Below are 17,140 nucleotides of genomic sequence, written 5' to 3'. Positions count from 1 at the left end.
GTATTGCATCTAATTGCAATCAACAGCAGACATCTGACACAGTGACAGCCTCAGCAAAATTGCTGCTGAGAGAACAGAATCTTTGTCTAAAAATAATCAGACATTCTGTGCACCACTGTTTGTTATAACGGTAATCGATGCTGGAGGCTTTGAATTCCATCAATTTATAGATCTGCGCCGGCCTGCCTGGCAATGGGGCGCGGTGCACGGAGGCCCTCGCCGGCGCGGGCGGCACTGGGGCCCGGTGTGTGATTAAGATAAACCCCGATTCCTTTCATACATTCCTTATCAGGTTCTAATTCTCCAGCAGGTAGAGATGTTCACAACAGTTAAAGATTAGTGCAGCTTCTCAGACGCCAAATTTGAGGGTATTGATCAATAAATCAAATCAGGCCAATCAATCGCCCAATCAGGAGAGTCTAGCCGGTGCATTATCACTGGCGCCTTCAAACCAAGGCTTTTCATGGGTTTCATCAAAACAGCCTCACCTTGGCTTCCCGCCAGCTGCTGGCTTGCCTAATAGACTCCACAGCCGAGAGGGGCTCTGGCCCCGCGGAAGAGCAATAAATTTCTCATCAAACAGCCGATGGAGAAACAAGATGAACATCTGTTTTGCTGCAATGAAACTCCTGTGTTCTTCAGAATGCGCAAACCGCCTCTGACAGACCACCCCAAAGGCAGCTTCCCTGGCACGCGGCGGCCCTGTGGAATATTCCGCCGGTTATTTCAATCAGGTAATTTAAGGAGACTTTTGCATTCTTCTCTCTGCAGCTGCCGGAGCTCTGCAAAGACTATTCCGGCGCAGTCGATAATAAATGCCATCCTGGGACCCTGTAGTATGAAGGCAATTTTATGATACCCATTATGTGGCAATGTAACTTCATTAAAAGCTGTTTATTCCCTCTAAGCATTTTAAGCACTTTCCCTCACCCATAAAGGAGGAGCTGGGGAGGTTATTTTTACAGAAAGGGTTCGGGGGCATATTTTTTCCCTCAATAACATCAAGGAGCCTCACCCACCAGCCTCTCACTGGAGGAGCGGAGGAGACCCTGGGGTCCAGGGAGTCCGCATGAGAACATGGTTCTCCCTGGGACCCAGGTATGGGGCCACCTTGGCTACAGGCACTGAGAGGTCCAGGAGAGGAAGAGGCTGGAGGCCTCCCATGCTGCCAGCCCCCACAGGCCTTTGTTCCATATCCGGGGATGAAGAAGGGCCGGGATATGACGGCTGGGAACACGCCAGCCAAAGCTGGGGTTTTCTTGCTTTCTCCTTTCGCTTCTCCACGTTGACGTGAATCCAAAGAAATGATCTCTTGGCCTGTTGTGAAAGCCCAAATTCTCTTTTGCAGGGGTGGTTAGCAGCTAAAAGACCACTTGGTAGCCCAAGACTTGAATGTCATGTGTTGAGGCTTCTCCCGCGGAGGTCTGCAGAGAGCGGAGCAATGCTCAAGGGTCTGCGAGATTTGCCTCCCTCCGTTTCAAAGACCCTCTTCTCATCGTGAGGTGAAGCCATAGCGAGGTAGAAGATGCCATCTCGGCCTTCTTGGAAACAGGGGTGGGAGAAAAGATGGAGGTGAATGATTCCACCATGAAGAGCAGTCTGCGAGCCCCAGAAAGAACACTGCCCGGCACCCCTCTGTGCCTCAGTTTTCCCATGTGCCAAGTGGATAGGATGGAACCTACCTCCCGGGTCTGCTGTGATGGGGAGAGATGGTGCTGATGCAGAGAAGGCCCTGCTTAGTCTATGGCAACCGGGGATCCCGAGGAGCGCCCCCTCACTTGGAAGAGGGGAAGAAGGACAGCGAGTTACAGGGTCAGTCACAGCAGGACAAGAGGAATGGCCCTATGCCAGGGCCAAGGGACTCAAGGGGACTGGAATATTGCCTGGGCTGTGGTGGGGGCACACGAAAGGGTCTGAGGAAAGCCGGTAACACACATAGTAGGTGCTTAAGAAGTACTGGTTGAAGATCAGAGCAGGACCTGGCCCTCCCCATACCCTCCAAGGTCACATAGTCAACATGTGGTAGAACCACAGGGGTTCCCCAAGCCCACTGATGTATGGACAGGTGGGGAGTTTCCAATGGCCCTCCCCTCCCCCATCCTGGCTGTGTGCCCTTCAAATTCAGTCCAGCTCTAAAGCTACGTTCTCTGTTCTAAATGTGTGTGGGGGGTGGGAGGTGGCAGCTAAATCTGTGGTTTCATGGAAAAAAAAAAAAAAAAACCAGAAAGGGTTAAGGAGCAGAGGAGTTCCTGGGCACTACAAATGGTTAACATGTTCAGCTGTTAACTGAAAGACTAGAGGCTCGAATCTACCCAAAGGTGCCTGAGACCAAAGGCCTGGTGATCTACTTCTGAAAAATCACCCACTGAAAACCCTAGGGAGCACAGTACTACTCTGACCCACAGGGGGTCTCCATGAGTCGGGGTCAACTGGTTGCAAGTGGTTTTTAAAAGAGAGGAAACAGGGTCATGCATTCACCCTTGAGCCAAGGGAGTTGTGGAACAAAGACAAACCCCATCAGAGGGCTGGTCTTGTCAAACCGAGAGCAAACTATAAACCTGCCAGGCCAGGAGGCTGACCGCCAAAAATACAGATATGCGCGGGGTCTCCAAACAGAGAGGCCACCGTACATCAGATTTATCATACACTCCAGCCGAGATGTGTTACCTAGATTTCGGGGCAAGATTTATTGCACTGGCTGGTTTCTAAAATGAAAGTGAGAAGAGGCGATTCTGGCAAAACCGCAGGCTGTTAATGGGGTGAGAAATCACATAAAATGGATATCTTTGAAACCCTGCCTCTGTATGCACAGACCATTGCTGAACACCCGGGGGTTTCCAGAAAACAAGACGCTGGGCCCAATTTTCTCACGCTGACCTGCTGAGTGACCTTAGGTGAATTACTCTTATTCTTTGGATCTGTGTTTCTTATTTGTAAATGTAAACAACGATAACAGAAATCATAAAACACCAAAACCGGTTGCTCTCAAATCAATTCTGACTCACGGCAACCCCACGTGTGTCAGAGCAGAACTGTGTTCCACAGAGTTTTCAATAGCTGATTTTTCAGAAGCAGATTGCCAGGCCTTTCTTCCCAAGTACCCGTGTGGACTCGAACAGCCAACCTTTTGGTTCGCAGCCAAGTGTGTTAACCTTTACACCACTCAGGGACAAGAGCTGTAATTTATTGATCACTTGCTGTACTCCAGGCACTCTGCATGGGTCAATTCATTGAACACTCCAGACAACCCTCTGAGACAGGTTACTATATTTATGTCCATTATATAGATGAGAAAACTGAGGCTCAGAGAAATGTTGTCCTTTGACAGTTAGTGGCAAAGCCAGAACGCTAACCGGAGCTGGAGCCAACGCCAGTCAAAATCCTTTACTGACTCTCCGCTCCACGAAAAGTTAGCTCTGCCTGCTCAGAAGAAAGTTACCAGATAAACTCAGACTCATCACTCCAGTTCTCAAAATAGAGATTCCAACAAGGAAGCCCCAGCCACCTCCACCTCCCAGTCCTGGTGGTTTCTGCCTTTGGCTCTCTGAGACAGCTGCAGAAAAAAAATAGGCAATTTTATTTCGGTTCCTCTTGATGTGTGCTTTGGGGTTCTTGGGAGTGCTGGCAGGGTTAGCTGGTGCTGGATAACATGCGCCTTGCTCCCAGCAGGTACCAGAAACGTTTTGGAGGCATAAGCCACAGGATGCTGGTGGGATAGAAATGAGGGGGTGTGAAAGCTGTTCAGGTAAGGCATCACGTCTGGCTGAAGGAGTCTAGGATGGTGTTATGGGTTGAACTGTGTCTCTCAAAAAGATATGTTCAAGTCCTAACCACCCAGCACCTGTCAATGTAACTTTATTTGGAAATAGGGTCTTTGAAGATGTAATCAGCAAACATCAGGTCACACTATAGTAGGATGGGCCCTTATCCAATCTGAGTGACGTCCTTATGAAGGAGACACAGAGACACTGAAGGAAGATGACCACGTACAGAGATTGGAGAGATGCTGTCACAAGTCAAGGAACATGTGGGGCTATCAGCTGCTGCAACAGACAAGGAAGGACCTTCCCCTAGAGCCTTCAGGGAGAGCAAGGCCCTGGTGACACCCAAAATTCTGGCTCCTAGCCTTCAGAACTCTGAAAAAATAAATTTCTGTTTCTTATAAGACATGCAGTTTGTATACTTTGTTACAGCAGCCCTAGAAAACTAACATAGATGCAGAAGACCCAAAACTGGTTCTCAATCAGATGTGATTTTTGCCTTCCAGGGGACGTTTGGTGATGTCTACAGATACTTCTGGTTGTTACAACTGGGGTACTGTTACTGGCATCTAGTGAGGCGAGGCCAGGGATACTGCTAAACCTCCCATAATGCACAGGGCCGCCCCTACTTTGTGGTCCAAAATGCCAATAGTGCATGGTTGAGAAACTGCTCTAGACGGTGCTGGGGGCATTTACCCCAGAGTACAGAAGCCTTGAAGGATGAGGGTGAGGGATTCAGATCTGTGTGGGCAAAGGAAGTTACACACACACACAGAGTTCAGGTCAACACAATAAGAAAGACAGCCCTGATGGTCAGAAGTGTGTTCCCTGTCCCCAAAACTGTTCCTGCATAAATTGGTCAACTGATGGGTTCTGTGGAGGGAAATTCAAGCCTGGAATGGGGGCTGGGCACAATGACACTTGGTGTCCTATCCAAATCTGACACTGGATAATTTTAGTTGCAAATCATTAAAGTCTGGAAGGTAGCAAAATTCCTCAGGAGAATAGCAATGGAGTTGGAGGTTCCTTCCAGAACCTCATGTGGATTATCTCATTTAATCCTATGACGTGAGCAGAGTGATTATTCTCATTTTATGGAATGGGAAACTGAGGCTAGAAGAGGTAATGTTGCTTGTCTGAGGTCACAATGTTGCTAAGTGTGGAAGCCAGGATTTGAACCCTAGTCCTTCTGATTCCAGAGCTCATTAGGAAGATACTCCTCAAACTCAATTCATCTTCCCCTCTTCTTAAAGTACAGCCCCCAACCCAGGAGAAAGCCCCTGCCCCCACTTGTCACTGCTTTGATGTAGAATCACAGGAAATAGCCGCCCACCACCCTGCTTATATATATATATATATTTAAAAACAAAAACACCACAACCAACGGTGAAAAGACATTGTTCCCAGTGTACACTTGAATTGATGTCCCCAGCCATTCAGTAACATGGATAAAAGAAAACTCACTTTATTAATAAGCTCTCATGTTAATTAGCACAATTTACTGCTGGGGAAGCTGTCCCTGCCTTCTGCAAACATTACATGTGTGGACAAAAAAACTTTTGTTGCAAACACACCACGATATCACCACATGACCCAGGCTACCAAGCCCACCACAAAGAGCCAGGACAAGCACATGGCGCAAACAGACAGGAACTGATGTCGCTCTATAAATTTATGATGTAACTTCACTGTTTCCCATTGACTGGGAAAGGCCCGAATTTCAATGTCAGTCACTTAGACACATAAATACGCCTTTCTCACCACTTTGATGAATTCTTCCCTAATGACTGCGAAGCATCATGGAAAAGTGGAAAAAGGTTTGTGTGTGGAGGTGGGGAGCTGGGGGGGGGAAAAAACCTAAGTGTTTAATATTCAATAAATGTGTCAATTTTACATACAGAGGCAAATGGGTCTTTATTGAGGAATTGGTAAATTTCCTCCGAGAAAAGTAAGTGCATTTTAGCCTTCAAGGAGTCCCAGATGAATAGAAATGGAATGTGATTTGTGATAAAACTCAGCTGCTCTATAAAAGACGTTAAATAAATGTTGCTGTTTCACCAGGGATATACAAAATTGATTGCATTATAGACTGATTCGAAGATGCTGCATCCCTGTACGGCCCCCTCAGCTTCCGTGTGTGTGGGACAGTTTAGACTATGTTGCAACTCCTTCCTCAGGTTGCAGCAGAATTTTCTGTAAATGTAACACCCCCTTCACCCCCGTATTTTGTTTCAGGTGGAAACAGAGAAAACTGCTGATGTTTGACCATTTTTGACCTCCAAAAAATGGCATTTCCACCTATTTTTACTTAACATTTCTGGTTGTCTGGTCCTGCATGTTGGGGAAGGCTGTTGATACCAGTGACAGGGAAATCTGGCTGCTGCCTGGGGTTCGGGTAGAGGTACCACAGTTCCCTTTGCCTGTTCACGAGAGGGCAGCCGAGGCTTGGATGGGAATCTTGCTCTTCCCTCAGCTCACTGTGTGAGACTGAGAGTGTCCCTGACCTTTCTGAGACTCAGTCTTTCCCATCTGTAAAATGGGTAAATGCCACCTTTCGTTCAGCGTATTTGTAAAACTGAATAAGGTAACAGACGTGACTGCTGCTGGTAAACTGTTGAGTGTTCAGAATCAGCTAATTACTATAAGTTATTTACTGAAGGAGCCCTGGTGGCGCAGTAGTTAAAGCGCTCGACTGTGAGCCGAAAGGTCAGTAGTTCAAAACCACCAGTGGTTCTGTGGAGAAAGATGTGGCAGTCTGCTTCCGTAGAGATTTACAGCCTTGGAAACCCTATGGGGTCACTATGAGTCCGAATCAACTCAATGGCAGTGGATTTTTTTTTTTTTTACTGTGAAGGCGCCCTGGTGGCACAATGTTAACTGTGTGGCTGCTAACTCATAAGCTGGCGGTTTGAACCCACTGGCAGCTACATGAAAGGAAAAACCTCTTTCCATAAAGATTTCAGCCTGGGAAACTCTATGGGATAGTTCCACTCTGTCTTACAGGGTCGCTGTGAGTCAGAATCAACTCAACAGCACAAAACAACAACAATTTATTGTGAGGAGTCCCTGGGTGGTGCAAACAGTAACATAATAGGCTGCCTTCCAAAAGGTTGGCGGTTCGAGTCCACCCAGACGTGCCTTGGAAGAAAGGCCTGGTGATCTACTTCTGAAAAATCAGCCATCGAAAACCCTGCGGGGCCCACAGTTCTACTATGACACACATAGGGTTGCTGTGAGTTGGAGCTGACTTGAGGACAACTGTTTTTTATTTATTGTGTATCAAATCAGGAGAGTTGCAAAGGAGGGCTGCAAAGGGCGCTACATGAGGCAGTTATGACACACACAGCCCCACCTTCAAGGGACTAACAATGTCTATGTTGATATATGACTCCTTCATAAAGAAACTGCGTTTCAGGGACAGAGGGGTTTCAGAGTGGACCTGAACTAATCAGAAAGCTTCCTAGAAACTCAGGGGGAGGTGGGCAATGTGCCTAGACTCAAACCTGTCCATGCGTCGCCATGCCCACTGCCACCAGCCTGGCCCAGTTACTGCCTGGATGCCTGCAGTCGCCTCCTTGTAGGGCTCCCTGGCTCCATGCCATTCTCCCACCACCCCATGTCCCCTGTGGCAGCCAGAGGCAGCATTTCAGGATACAAACTCGATGCTGACACATCCCTGCTTAAAACCTTCCTGCATACCCCAACCCATTTCAGATAAAGTCCCAACCCCTAGCTCAGCCTGCGAGGCCTGGGGAGTCAGGGCCCTGCCTGCTCCTCCACCACATCTCCTCCCATGCTCCCCCTTACTCATTCTGCTCCAGCTCTCCTGGCCCTTCATTCTGTTTCTGCAAACTGCCAGCTCCTTCCAGGCCCAGGTCCTTTGGACGTGCAGGTCTTCATATCTGAATGCGTTCATCTCCTAGCCCTATGCCTAGTTTGGTGGTTCCCAAAGTGTGGTCCCTGGACCAGCGGCATCAGTATCAATCACCTTGGAACTTGTTTGAAATGGAAATTCTCGGGCCCACCCGCTACCTGCTGAACCAGACCACCTCTGGGGGTGGGGGCCAGCAGTCTGTGTTTTAGGAGTTTTCCAAGTGATGCATGCTCAAGTCTGAGAACCACAGCCTAGCTTAATGCTACCCCCTCTGTCAAGCATCAGTTCAGACACTGCTTCCTCAAGACCAGCACCTCAAGCTAAGGTCAGGCTCTCCTCTCACAGGCCCCCAGTACTCTGACTTTATTTCTACCAGGCACTATCACAACTGCGATGTAATGATTAATTGTCTCATATCTGTATCTCTTCACCTAGATGAGAAGCTCCATCCATGAGGGCAGAACCCCTGTACCCCAGCACCTAGTCACACCTGGCAGAGGCGGGTGGCCGTCACTATTTGTTGAATGAGCAACTGAATGAATGAACAAATGCACAAGTTCTGGAAGAACGACAGACCATCATGAAGAAAAGGCGCCCAAGAACGCTATTCTCCATCCACCAATCCGGAGAGCATCCCCATCCCCACCTGACTTCTAAGGATCACCCCACCCAGCCAGAAACCAGCAGAGGGAAATCCCACCCTGTGTTCGAACAGCTCCGTGGCTAAGCCCAAACACCCCCCAAGAAGAATGGCAAACCTCTCTCCTTCCCTAACAGCAACCGGCTGTGGAGAAAGCTTCGAAATAAGAACCTGGAGTCCAAAAAAATTGCAAGCAGGAAATCTGCCTGTCAGCTCCAGAGATTCTGGTCTTGGGTCGCCCAAATCGTCTGGCTGAGAGGCCGAGGCTGTACTAAGCCCTGAGTTTACTGGGAGCTTCTTGATGCTCCTCGGCAGTTGACTTTGCTCTTCTTGGAGCTAAAAAGCTCAAAGGGAAATCGTTTCTCTTTCTATAACTCGGAGCAATTATATTCTCTTAAACCTGGCACCTGGCTCGCTGCTGCTTTCCTGACTTTACATTTTTCAAACGGTATCAGTTCTGGGAAGATCAATTATTACTGAAAAGTCGAGGACGGCTTACCGGTTATTTGCATTGATTCGGCTGACAAGACATAGGTTCTTTTCGGACCACGGATGTCCGTGGAGGAGGCAGGGAAGAGAAAAATGCAAGAGTACACAGCAGCTGGGGGTTTGGAGGAGCAGCAGGGACTGCAGTGGGTGTAAAGCTTTGCCCAGGGTGGGGATACTGAGTCCCCTGCCCCGAGACCCTTCAAAAAAAGTCATTTCCATATAGTCAAATGGCAGCCAGCACTGGCCAGTACCGCAAGCAGCCAGGATGATATAATTGGCCTGTTACTGTATCATCTTTAATCAATAGGATCCGGAGTTTTCCACTGCTCGTACGGCCCAAATCTCCCTGGCAGCCAGGAACCAGCGGGTTGTTAAAAGGCCCGATAGTTCTGCCTCGCTAATGGGTGGCTTGTTCCCTCAACCCTGCTGATTTTTTAAATAAACCTAAATTCCAATAATTGTTTAATGTTTATTTTTATTTAGTTCCGGTTCAGATGCTCTGCGTCTCTCTGACAGAAATTGATATCTGGCTCATGGTGAGCTTTATTAAAACACACACACACTCCTGCACACATGAGCTGCAAGCCCATTGGGGAGGCTTTATTTGGCCTGGCTGAATCGTGGGACATGTATCTGGAGTGGGAGAGGGAAACAGGGCGAATGCGTCGAGCCCTGCTTTCTCCATGGCCCCTTTTTCCACCTGGGAGCTCTGTTCTTTGCTCAGGCAATAGACAAAGGTGACACTTGGTTTCTAATCGTGGCAGCACTGCTGTGAATACCTCTCGACCCTGTCAGCGTCCCTGCAGCCACATGCTGGATCTACTCTCATCAGAGAGGGCAGCTGCGCTTTCCCTCCCTCAGTCTCATGTGTGTTCATAATAAACGGGTGGCCGTGCTTCGGAGACCCACAAAACCACCTGCCACCTGTGTACAACAGGGACATTGGGTTGAAGGCTCCCCACACACAATGGAAACCAGGAAGTAAACTGTTTCCCAGCTACTTGCACCAGGCCAGAGACCCACCCCCATTCTCCTCCAAGAAGCCTCGCTTGTCTTTCCTTCTGGTGTGTCTTGGGAAAACTGAGGGCGACTCTGAGCATTAAGGTGAGGTTTTCAGTGCTTGTTCTTCTTAAAGTTCACCTGTATTGTGCATTTACAACACGCAGCACACCATACTAAGTGGTTTCACCCACGAAATCCTGGGCAAACCACTGGTGTGAAAACTGGGCTGGGCAAGGTGAATGTGTGTGCAAGGGCCAAATTCAAGACAGTCTCTCCCATCTGTCCATCTCACTGGGGCTGCTCCAACTTTTCTTCATTCCCCAGTCCATTCAGCCACTGACACCTGTGAGGTCAACCCTGAGGTGTCTCCAGCAACTGTTCCTTCTGATAGCTACACCATCACCCTGGTTCAGGGAGTTCCTGGGTGGTGCTAACAGTTAATTGCTCAGCTACTAACTGAAAGGCTGGTTGTTCAAATCTGCCCATAGGTGATTCAAAAGAAAAGCCTGGTGATCTACTTCCAAAACACGTGGGGTCACCATGAGTTGGAATCAACTCGATGGCAACTGTTTTTTTTTTTTAAACCCTGATTCAGATCCCACGAAGCTTCACCGGGATGACCACACAACCTTCTTGCTGGACTCCACCTGTCTCTTCCCCTCTTCCAACATGATCCCCAAACCTTGACCGGGCACTCTGACCTCCAATATAGGCCTAAACCTGTCACTCCTTGCTGGAGGTTCTTCCCAGGGGCCTGCTCCCTGGGTGAAGCCCATGCTACTCAGGTGCCCCTCCCCTGCCCTCACCCCCCGCCACTTAGCGCACTAGGCCAGAGGTCATGACCCCGCCACTGGGAGGGACTGCCTGCTATTTTCATTTTTTGACACATTGAAAATAAGAGGAAATGATGTTAAACTTCCCCTTCTCATTGGAGACAGAGAAGACTGGAATCAATAAGAACTTTCTGCAGTGGGTAGAGGGGTGTTCCGAAAGGAAGCCCGATCTTGTCATTGGAAAAGGTTACATCTGGCCTCAGCCACTGTATGTCCTAGGCAAGTCACCTCAGCCTGTCTTCCTGGATGTGACAATCATATTACCAGTAACAGTTCTGAGTCAACTCCGACTCATGGCAACCCCACGTGTGTCAGAGTAGAACTGTGGTCCACAGGTTTTCAATGGCTGCTTTTTCAGAAGTTGACTGCCAGGCCTTTCTTCCAAGGCACCTCTGGGTAGACTCAAACTGCCAACCTTTTGGTTAGCAGCTGAGTGTTAACGACTTGTGCCACCCAGAGACTCCAATAATCACGTTACTAATAATCTCCTGCCAGGTCCAATGCTCAGAGGCAATCCCTCACCACCATCGGGCACTGTTATTGCTGGCACCCCCATTCTTGGAGGGGTGTACCCCAAGTTCTACTCCCTCAATGCTCCTCACATCAGGGCATTCTGGGGCCCCCACCTGAACCTGGAATTTACTCCATCCATGGCAAGTCACCACGGACAGTCTCTAGCAGGCCCCCCGCCTCCGTGTGGGCCATTTTGGGCTATTCCTGTGGCCTCTGGGCCATGCTGTCTGCCACCAGCAGCACGTGTGGTACCGGTTTTCTTTGCATAACCCACACGCTAATAATTGTCCCGATACATACGGCATGTACTCAAGGTCTATTATCAGCTAATGGTAAATAATATTCTGCTCTAAATCCAAAAGCGCTATTAGATACCAGAGGGGGACTAATGAGCGTTTTAAGACCCCTTTAATCACATATTAACGTGACGAGAAGCAGGCTGCAGAGCCCCATATGCCAACCACTCTGCGAATGAGGAGGCTTCTTCCTTTTTCACAAAAAACAAAAAGGGAAAAAAGAGTGAGACCTCTGTCCTTGGGTCTGGTTACCAGGCCAGGCCAACGAGCTGGGGCTGGAAGAAAATTCCCAGAGCTGAGTTCCTGTCTTTGAGTTAAACAGGTGCTGTTGTACCTGCCTGTCCTTTTGTGGGGCAGTGGGGTGGGGAAAAGGGGTGAGGGTCTGGGCCTAGGATGGGGCCTGAACTCAGTGTGAGATTGTAACAAGGAGTTCCTGATATTTTGTTCCCTGCTGAGCATTCCAGGAAAGTTCAAGAACCCGACACAAATTTCTCCCACTGATCCATCATGTCATATTAGCAACTGAGCTTCTTATTAGCCACTTCCCATCGAATCATATTAATATTTGTTTTCCCTAATACAATGCAAGAGTCTTTTCAGATTAGCAACTTTCTCTTCACATTAGTGGAAATAACTACCAATACAATACTAATATGACACCATCTGATGGAAAACTGCTAACGCAATCCGACTCTCCTCTCATATCCGTACGGGACACTGGTCTGTTTTTAAGCACTGCCGGGGAACGCCGGAACAATCCGTCCCTAGCGACCAGGGCCACTGGGTCACCCTCAGTTGTCTCACTGTGGATGAGGCTTTGATGTGGAGAGAGGTCCTCCTTGGAATAAACCGACTTTCCCCAAATCTGAGAGCAGTGAAGCTGAGGGGGCCCTGAGAGGTGCGAGTTCACACAGCTAAGGAGGGGGAAGGTCTCCTGTTTCCAAGCAACACTCATAAGGAACATTCCGGCTCTCCTCCTAAACATCCAAGTGGTCTTGGAAATTGTGGGACAAGGGGAGAAGGCAGCACAGGGTGGGGGGATCCATTATACCTTCTGTAACTCAGTTCTCTGCAGCACAAGCTTCATGGGTGTGACAAGGCTGTGCCGGCATTGCCAAGGTGAATTCATCAGGATGTGTGGACGAAGCAGAGTCAGGGGGTTGTGAGAAGCCAGCACACTGGAGGTGTTCTGCTGACGAGGCCACAGGGATGGGGGGCTCAGTGGGCCGCGTGCTCTTGCTGAGTGGGTTAAGAAAACCCTCACTCAAGCCAGCCTGGGCTCTGGACTGGCTCGGGTTCAAATTCCATCTCTGCCATGTCCTAGCTGGGAGCTCTTGGGCATGTAAATTAATCTCTCCAGGCCTCAGTTTCCTCCTTTGTGAAATGGGGATGGGGATGAAACAAGGCCTACCTAATAGGGTTGCTATGAGGATTAAATGAGATGTGTTATTGTTAGTTGCCATCAAGTTGCCTCTGGCTCATGGCAACTTTATATACAACAGAACAAAAAGTTGTCTGGTCCTGTGTCATCTTCATGATCATTTGTATGTTTGAGTCCATTGCTGCGGCCATCGTGGCAATTCACCTCACTGAAGGTTTCCCTCATTTTCACTAAGTTTTTTTTTTTCTACTTTACCAAACATGATGTGCTTTTCTAGTGATTGGTCTTTCCTGCTGATGTGTCCAAAGTAAGAGTCAAAGTCTTGCCATCCTTGCTTCCAGAGTAAGACAGACTAGGAAGAAAGTCCTGGCAATCTATTTCCAAAAATTAGCCAAAGAAAACCTTATGGATCACAACAGAATATTAAATGAGATAGAAATTAAAAATAAGAGAAAACAAAAGCACCTGGCACATGGCAAGTCTTCCCTAAGATGTAGCAATAATGACTGCAAACTCCAAAGTGAGTCAGGTTTCTCTTCACCAAGGGGTGGCCAGCTCTCCCGGCCTTTCAAATTCATCCACAGTTTCTGCTAAGTACTGGGATAGGCATTATGGAAATGTAAGGTGAGTATGGCATAGTCCCTCCCCTCAGGAAGCACACTATCTACTTGTGGAGACAAGACACAGTACACCAAGAGGCAGGGGTCATATCATAAGAGGACTTGAAGCTAAACCAAGGAGTTTGAAGTTTAACTTGAGGGAAACTGGGAAGCAAAAGCCCCCAAGTGTTAGTACAGTTGAGGGAACAGGGGGCCATGGGGACAGGAGGCATTGCTTTCCGCCTGCCAAACCACCTGTCATCTCTCCGGCTCCATAAATCCCACCAAAAAGAGAGGTCGAGGGACAGCAAGACCTGGAGACAGGTAGAGGCAGGGAGAACACCAAGGAAGCCGAGGGCATGGCTGCCCCGTGATAGCCTGTCTGGGAGGCTGGCAGAGCCCCTGCCCCGCCCCACAACACTCTGTTCCAAGCCATCCCAGGCAAGGTTGCCGAATAATCCAAATGGCACGCCACGTGGCAGCCAGCAGCTGGCTGCCAAGAGGCAAATGGCCAAGATTCGCTTCCATCGGAGACATCCCCTCGCCAACCAGAACACGCCGGCACACGTCTGGGAAACCTGGACTGTTGCTGTCCGACCAGCAGATGATGCCAACAGGACTTCTCTGCCCTGCCTACCGCCCTCCTTGAGTTCTCCCGGGAAGGGAGGGCGTTCACATCTCAAGGATCCCAATACCAGCTCTCTCCAGGTTTAACCTCCATGAATCCCCCTGATAAGTGCATTGGCTCTGGAGTCAAAATGTGTGGGTTCAAAGCTTTGCCTCTCCAATGAGCAGCTGTGTTACCTGGGGGAAGTCACTCCACCTCTCTGAGCTCCAGTCTGCATCCACAGATAGAGTTAGTAACAGTTTCTACCTCTGAGAGCTGTTAGGAGGATTAAACGAGATCATGTATGAGAAGTGCCTTCACAGTGCCTAGTATTTAGAATGCGCCCAGAAAATGTTCGTTTTAGGTATTACGATCTACTATGCTCTGTATATATGGAACTGAGCTAACTGATGATGTCACCTCTCCAGAATGGGGCAGGGAGCTCACAGAAAAGGCTTCTAACCAGTAAAAACAAATGCTCCAACATCAATACACTGAAAGCCCAAACATGAAAACCATTTTATATAATATTAGGAGTATTACAGTACTCTAGTATAACAAGAAGCCCTGGCGGAACAAACAGTTAAGTGCTCAGCTATAAACCAAAAGGTAGGCAGCTCAAACTCACTCAGCCACTCCATGGGAGTCTGACCTGGCAATCTGTTCCTGTAAAGATTATAACTACGAAAATCCTATGGGGCAGCTCTCCTCTGTCACATGGGGTCACTATGAGTTGCAATCAACGGGATAGCACCCAACAACAATATAACATGATGTGACATAACACAACAAAATAAAAGGCAATACAGTAATTAGTAGCAACCACCACCAAGCACTGGGCAATTTAAACACATTATGCCATTTAATCAGCAGTGCTAGTAAATGTTTAACAAACAGCTTCCTGTAGAAAAAGAGCAAGTTCCAATTTGTAACATTTCCATGGTGTTAAGTTCTCCCACCATGGTCAATTTCAAGCTCCCAGGGCAACATGACTGAACTTGGAGTTGGGAAGAGATGTTAACACCTGGTTCTAAAGTCACTACTGCGTTAACCCTACCCAGGTCCCTCTGAAGCCAGTGCAATTTTCATATCCATTTTATAGACAAGGAAGGCAAGGCTCAGAAACACCCATTTCCTTGCTCAGGGTCACACAGCGATCAAGTGCCCCAGTCCCAGGATTCAAATCCAGACCTTTGTGGATTCCAAAGCTCCTGCTCTCACACTTGGCCCACATTCCCACCATGAACACAACGACACTGACCTTCTTGGTAGAGACAAGGTGACACTGAGTGTGTGGTCCCCCCAAACCTTGCATCTCCTGTGCCCATTTCCGCTTGGTCATTGTCTGGAGGCCACTTCCCCAATGAGGTCACCCTGGGGCTGGCTCTGCAGACCCATCCCACTGTCCTGCCTACCATGGCTCTCCATTACTTTCCCACTTCTCTTTTCCCAGGCTGTGGAAGGCCACACCTCCTCCCCACCCCAGACAGCCAGGCACCCACCGCATGTTTTCCTAAATAAACCGTGAACGGACCCACATCACCCACGTCCTCACTTCCATAGATTGCCCCATATGACCCAGGAGCCTGGAAGGCAGCATCTACACGTCTCCTGTGCCCCAGACCAGTGCTTCCAACTTTAATGGCACAGGAATCACCCATGGGCCTTGTTAAAATACAGATTCTGGAAGCAGGCTGGGGCTGCACTTCCAACAAGTGCCTGATGATGCCGGTCTGTGGACCACACTTTAAGTAGCAAAGATCTAAATCCCTAACATTCAAACCCCTGACGTTCCTCCATTCCTCCGGGTCTCAAGGTTTTATAAATCCCCAAAGTAATTACAGATGACCCCTAACCATAAACACCTCCTTGGAGGTCGCGCCAATCTGTGTGGCTTCCTCAAGTTCACTTTCGGTTATTATCCTTTGCTTGTTCCTACACTTAACTCAAGGAACATGAAGCGCTCACTCAATACTTGGCCCGGGCTGGTGCTGGGAATACAGACCAGCCCCTGCCTCAGGGAGCTGATGGTCCCCTTCTTCTAGCAGGAAAATCCCTTGAGAGTCTGTGAGTTCAGTTTCCAGGGAGTAATAAGAACAAGGAACCCCTGCATAGTGCAACCGATTAACACGCTTAGCAGCTACCCAAAAGGTTGATGGTTCAAGTCCACCCAGAGGTGCCTTGAAAGAAAGTCCAGGCAATCTACTTCCAAAAAATCAGCCAATCAGAACACTATGGAGCGCAGCTCTATTCTGACACACGTGAGGTCACCATGAGTCAGAGTCGACTTCATGGCAATTGGCTTTTTTTAATAATAGCAAGCACTTATATAGTGTTACTATGTGCCAGGAACCATTCTAAGTGCTTTATAAATATTAACCCATTTAATCCTCTTAACCTACCGCAGGCACAATTATTAACCTTATTTTTTCATGGAAATGAAGTCACCTGCTCAAGGCTATACAACCTTAAAAAGAAAAGGGAAGCTGTTTAAATCCCCACAGGAAAAGAAGGTAACACGTGGTTTTGCACCAGGACCTAAGGTTATGCTCTTGGGCAGAGTAACGTGAACTTGACTCCTGGTGGAGGGGGGACAGAGGAGAATCAGCAGATGCACATAGGCAAGCGGCTGCACCTGACTCGAGCAGAAGGACATGACAGGGACCTAAACCAAAAACCAAACCCTTTGCTGTCGAGTCAATTCTAACTCACAGCGACCCTACAGGACAGAGTAGAACTGCCCCATAGGGTTTCCAAGGAGTGTCTGGTGGATTTGAATTGCTGACCTCTTGGGTAGCAGCCTGAGCTCTTAACCACTGTGCCGCAAGGGCTCCATGTGAACAGCAACAGACCTATATTATTTAGGGTTCTTTGGGTTGTACACAACAGAATTCCAACTAAAAGCGGCTTAAGCTTTAAAGGGAAATCGCTTCTTATATAGTTGAATAGTGCATAAGTAGGTTTAGGCATGGCTGGATCCAGCAACTCAAATATTGGCAGAGTTTGATTTCAGCTTCCCTCTGAGCTGCCCTCTTCTTCTCCTACCATGGCTGGCTTCCTCTAGTAATCTCGGGAGAATGGCTGCTGGCAGCCCCAGGGATATATCTTCCCAGAAGAAGAAGGACTCTTCTCCCCCCATGGTCAT

At 48.5% G+C, this 17,140-nt stretch overlaps 1 protein-coding gene across 6 annotated transcripts in view; it reads right to left on the bottom strand.

Annotated features, from left to right (window-relative positions):
• CUX2 (cut like homeobox 2) overlaps positions 1-17,140 on the bottom strand; it is a 276,654-nt gene that overhangs the window by 136,554 nt on the left and 122,960 nt on the right. For 4 of the 6 annotated variants that reach the window (XR_007514987.1, XM_049866787.1, XM_049866781.1 and 1 more), the window contains exon 1: positions 15,257-15,512. The exons of the other annotated variants lie outside the window; for them this stretch is intronic. Coding sequence is in view for 3 of the 4 variants with exons in the window: in XM_049866787.1 (XP_049722744.1) it covers positions 15,257-15,337 (81 nt within the window). In the remaining variant the exon portion in view is untranslated. Of the gene's footprint in view, positions 1-15,256; positions 15,513-17,140 lie in introns of those variants that run through there. 6 annotated transcript variants of the gene reach the window in all.

Source organism: Elephas maximus, chromosome 22, assembly GCF_024166365.1.
Source record: "Elephas maximus indicus isolate mEleMax1 chromosome 22, mEleMax1 primary haplotype, whole genome shotgun sequence".
Classification (NCBI taxonomy): domain Eukaryota; kingdom Metazoa; phylum Chordata; class Mammalia; order Proboscidea; family Elephantidae; genus Elephas; species Elephas maximus.
The sequence above is the reverse complement of the archived record's forward strand: the minus strand, read 5'-3'. Positions and strand labels throughout refer to the sequence as shown.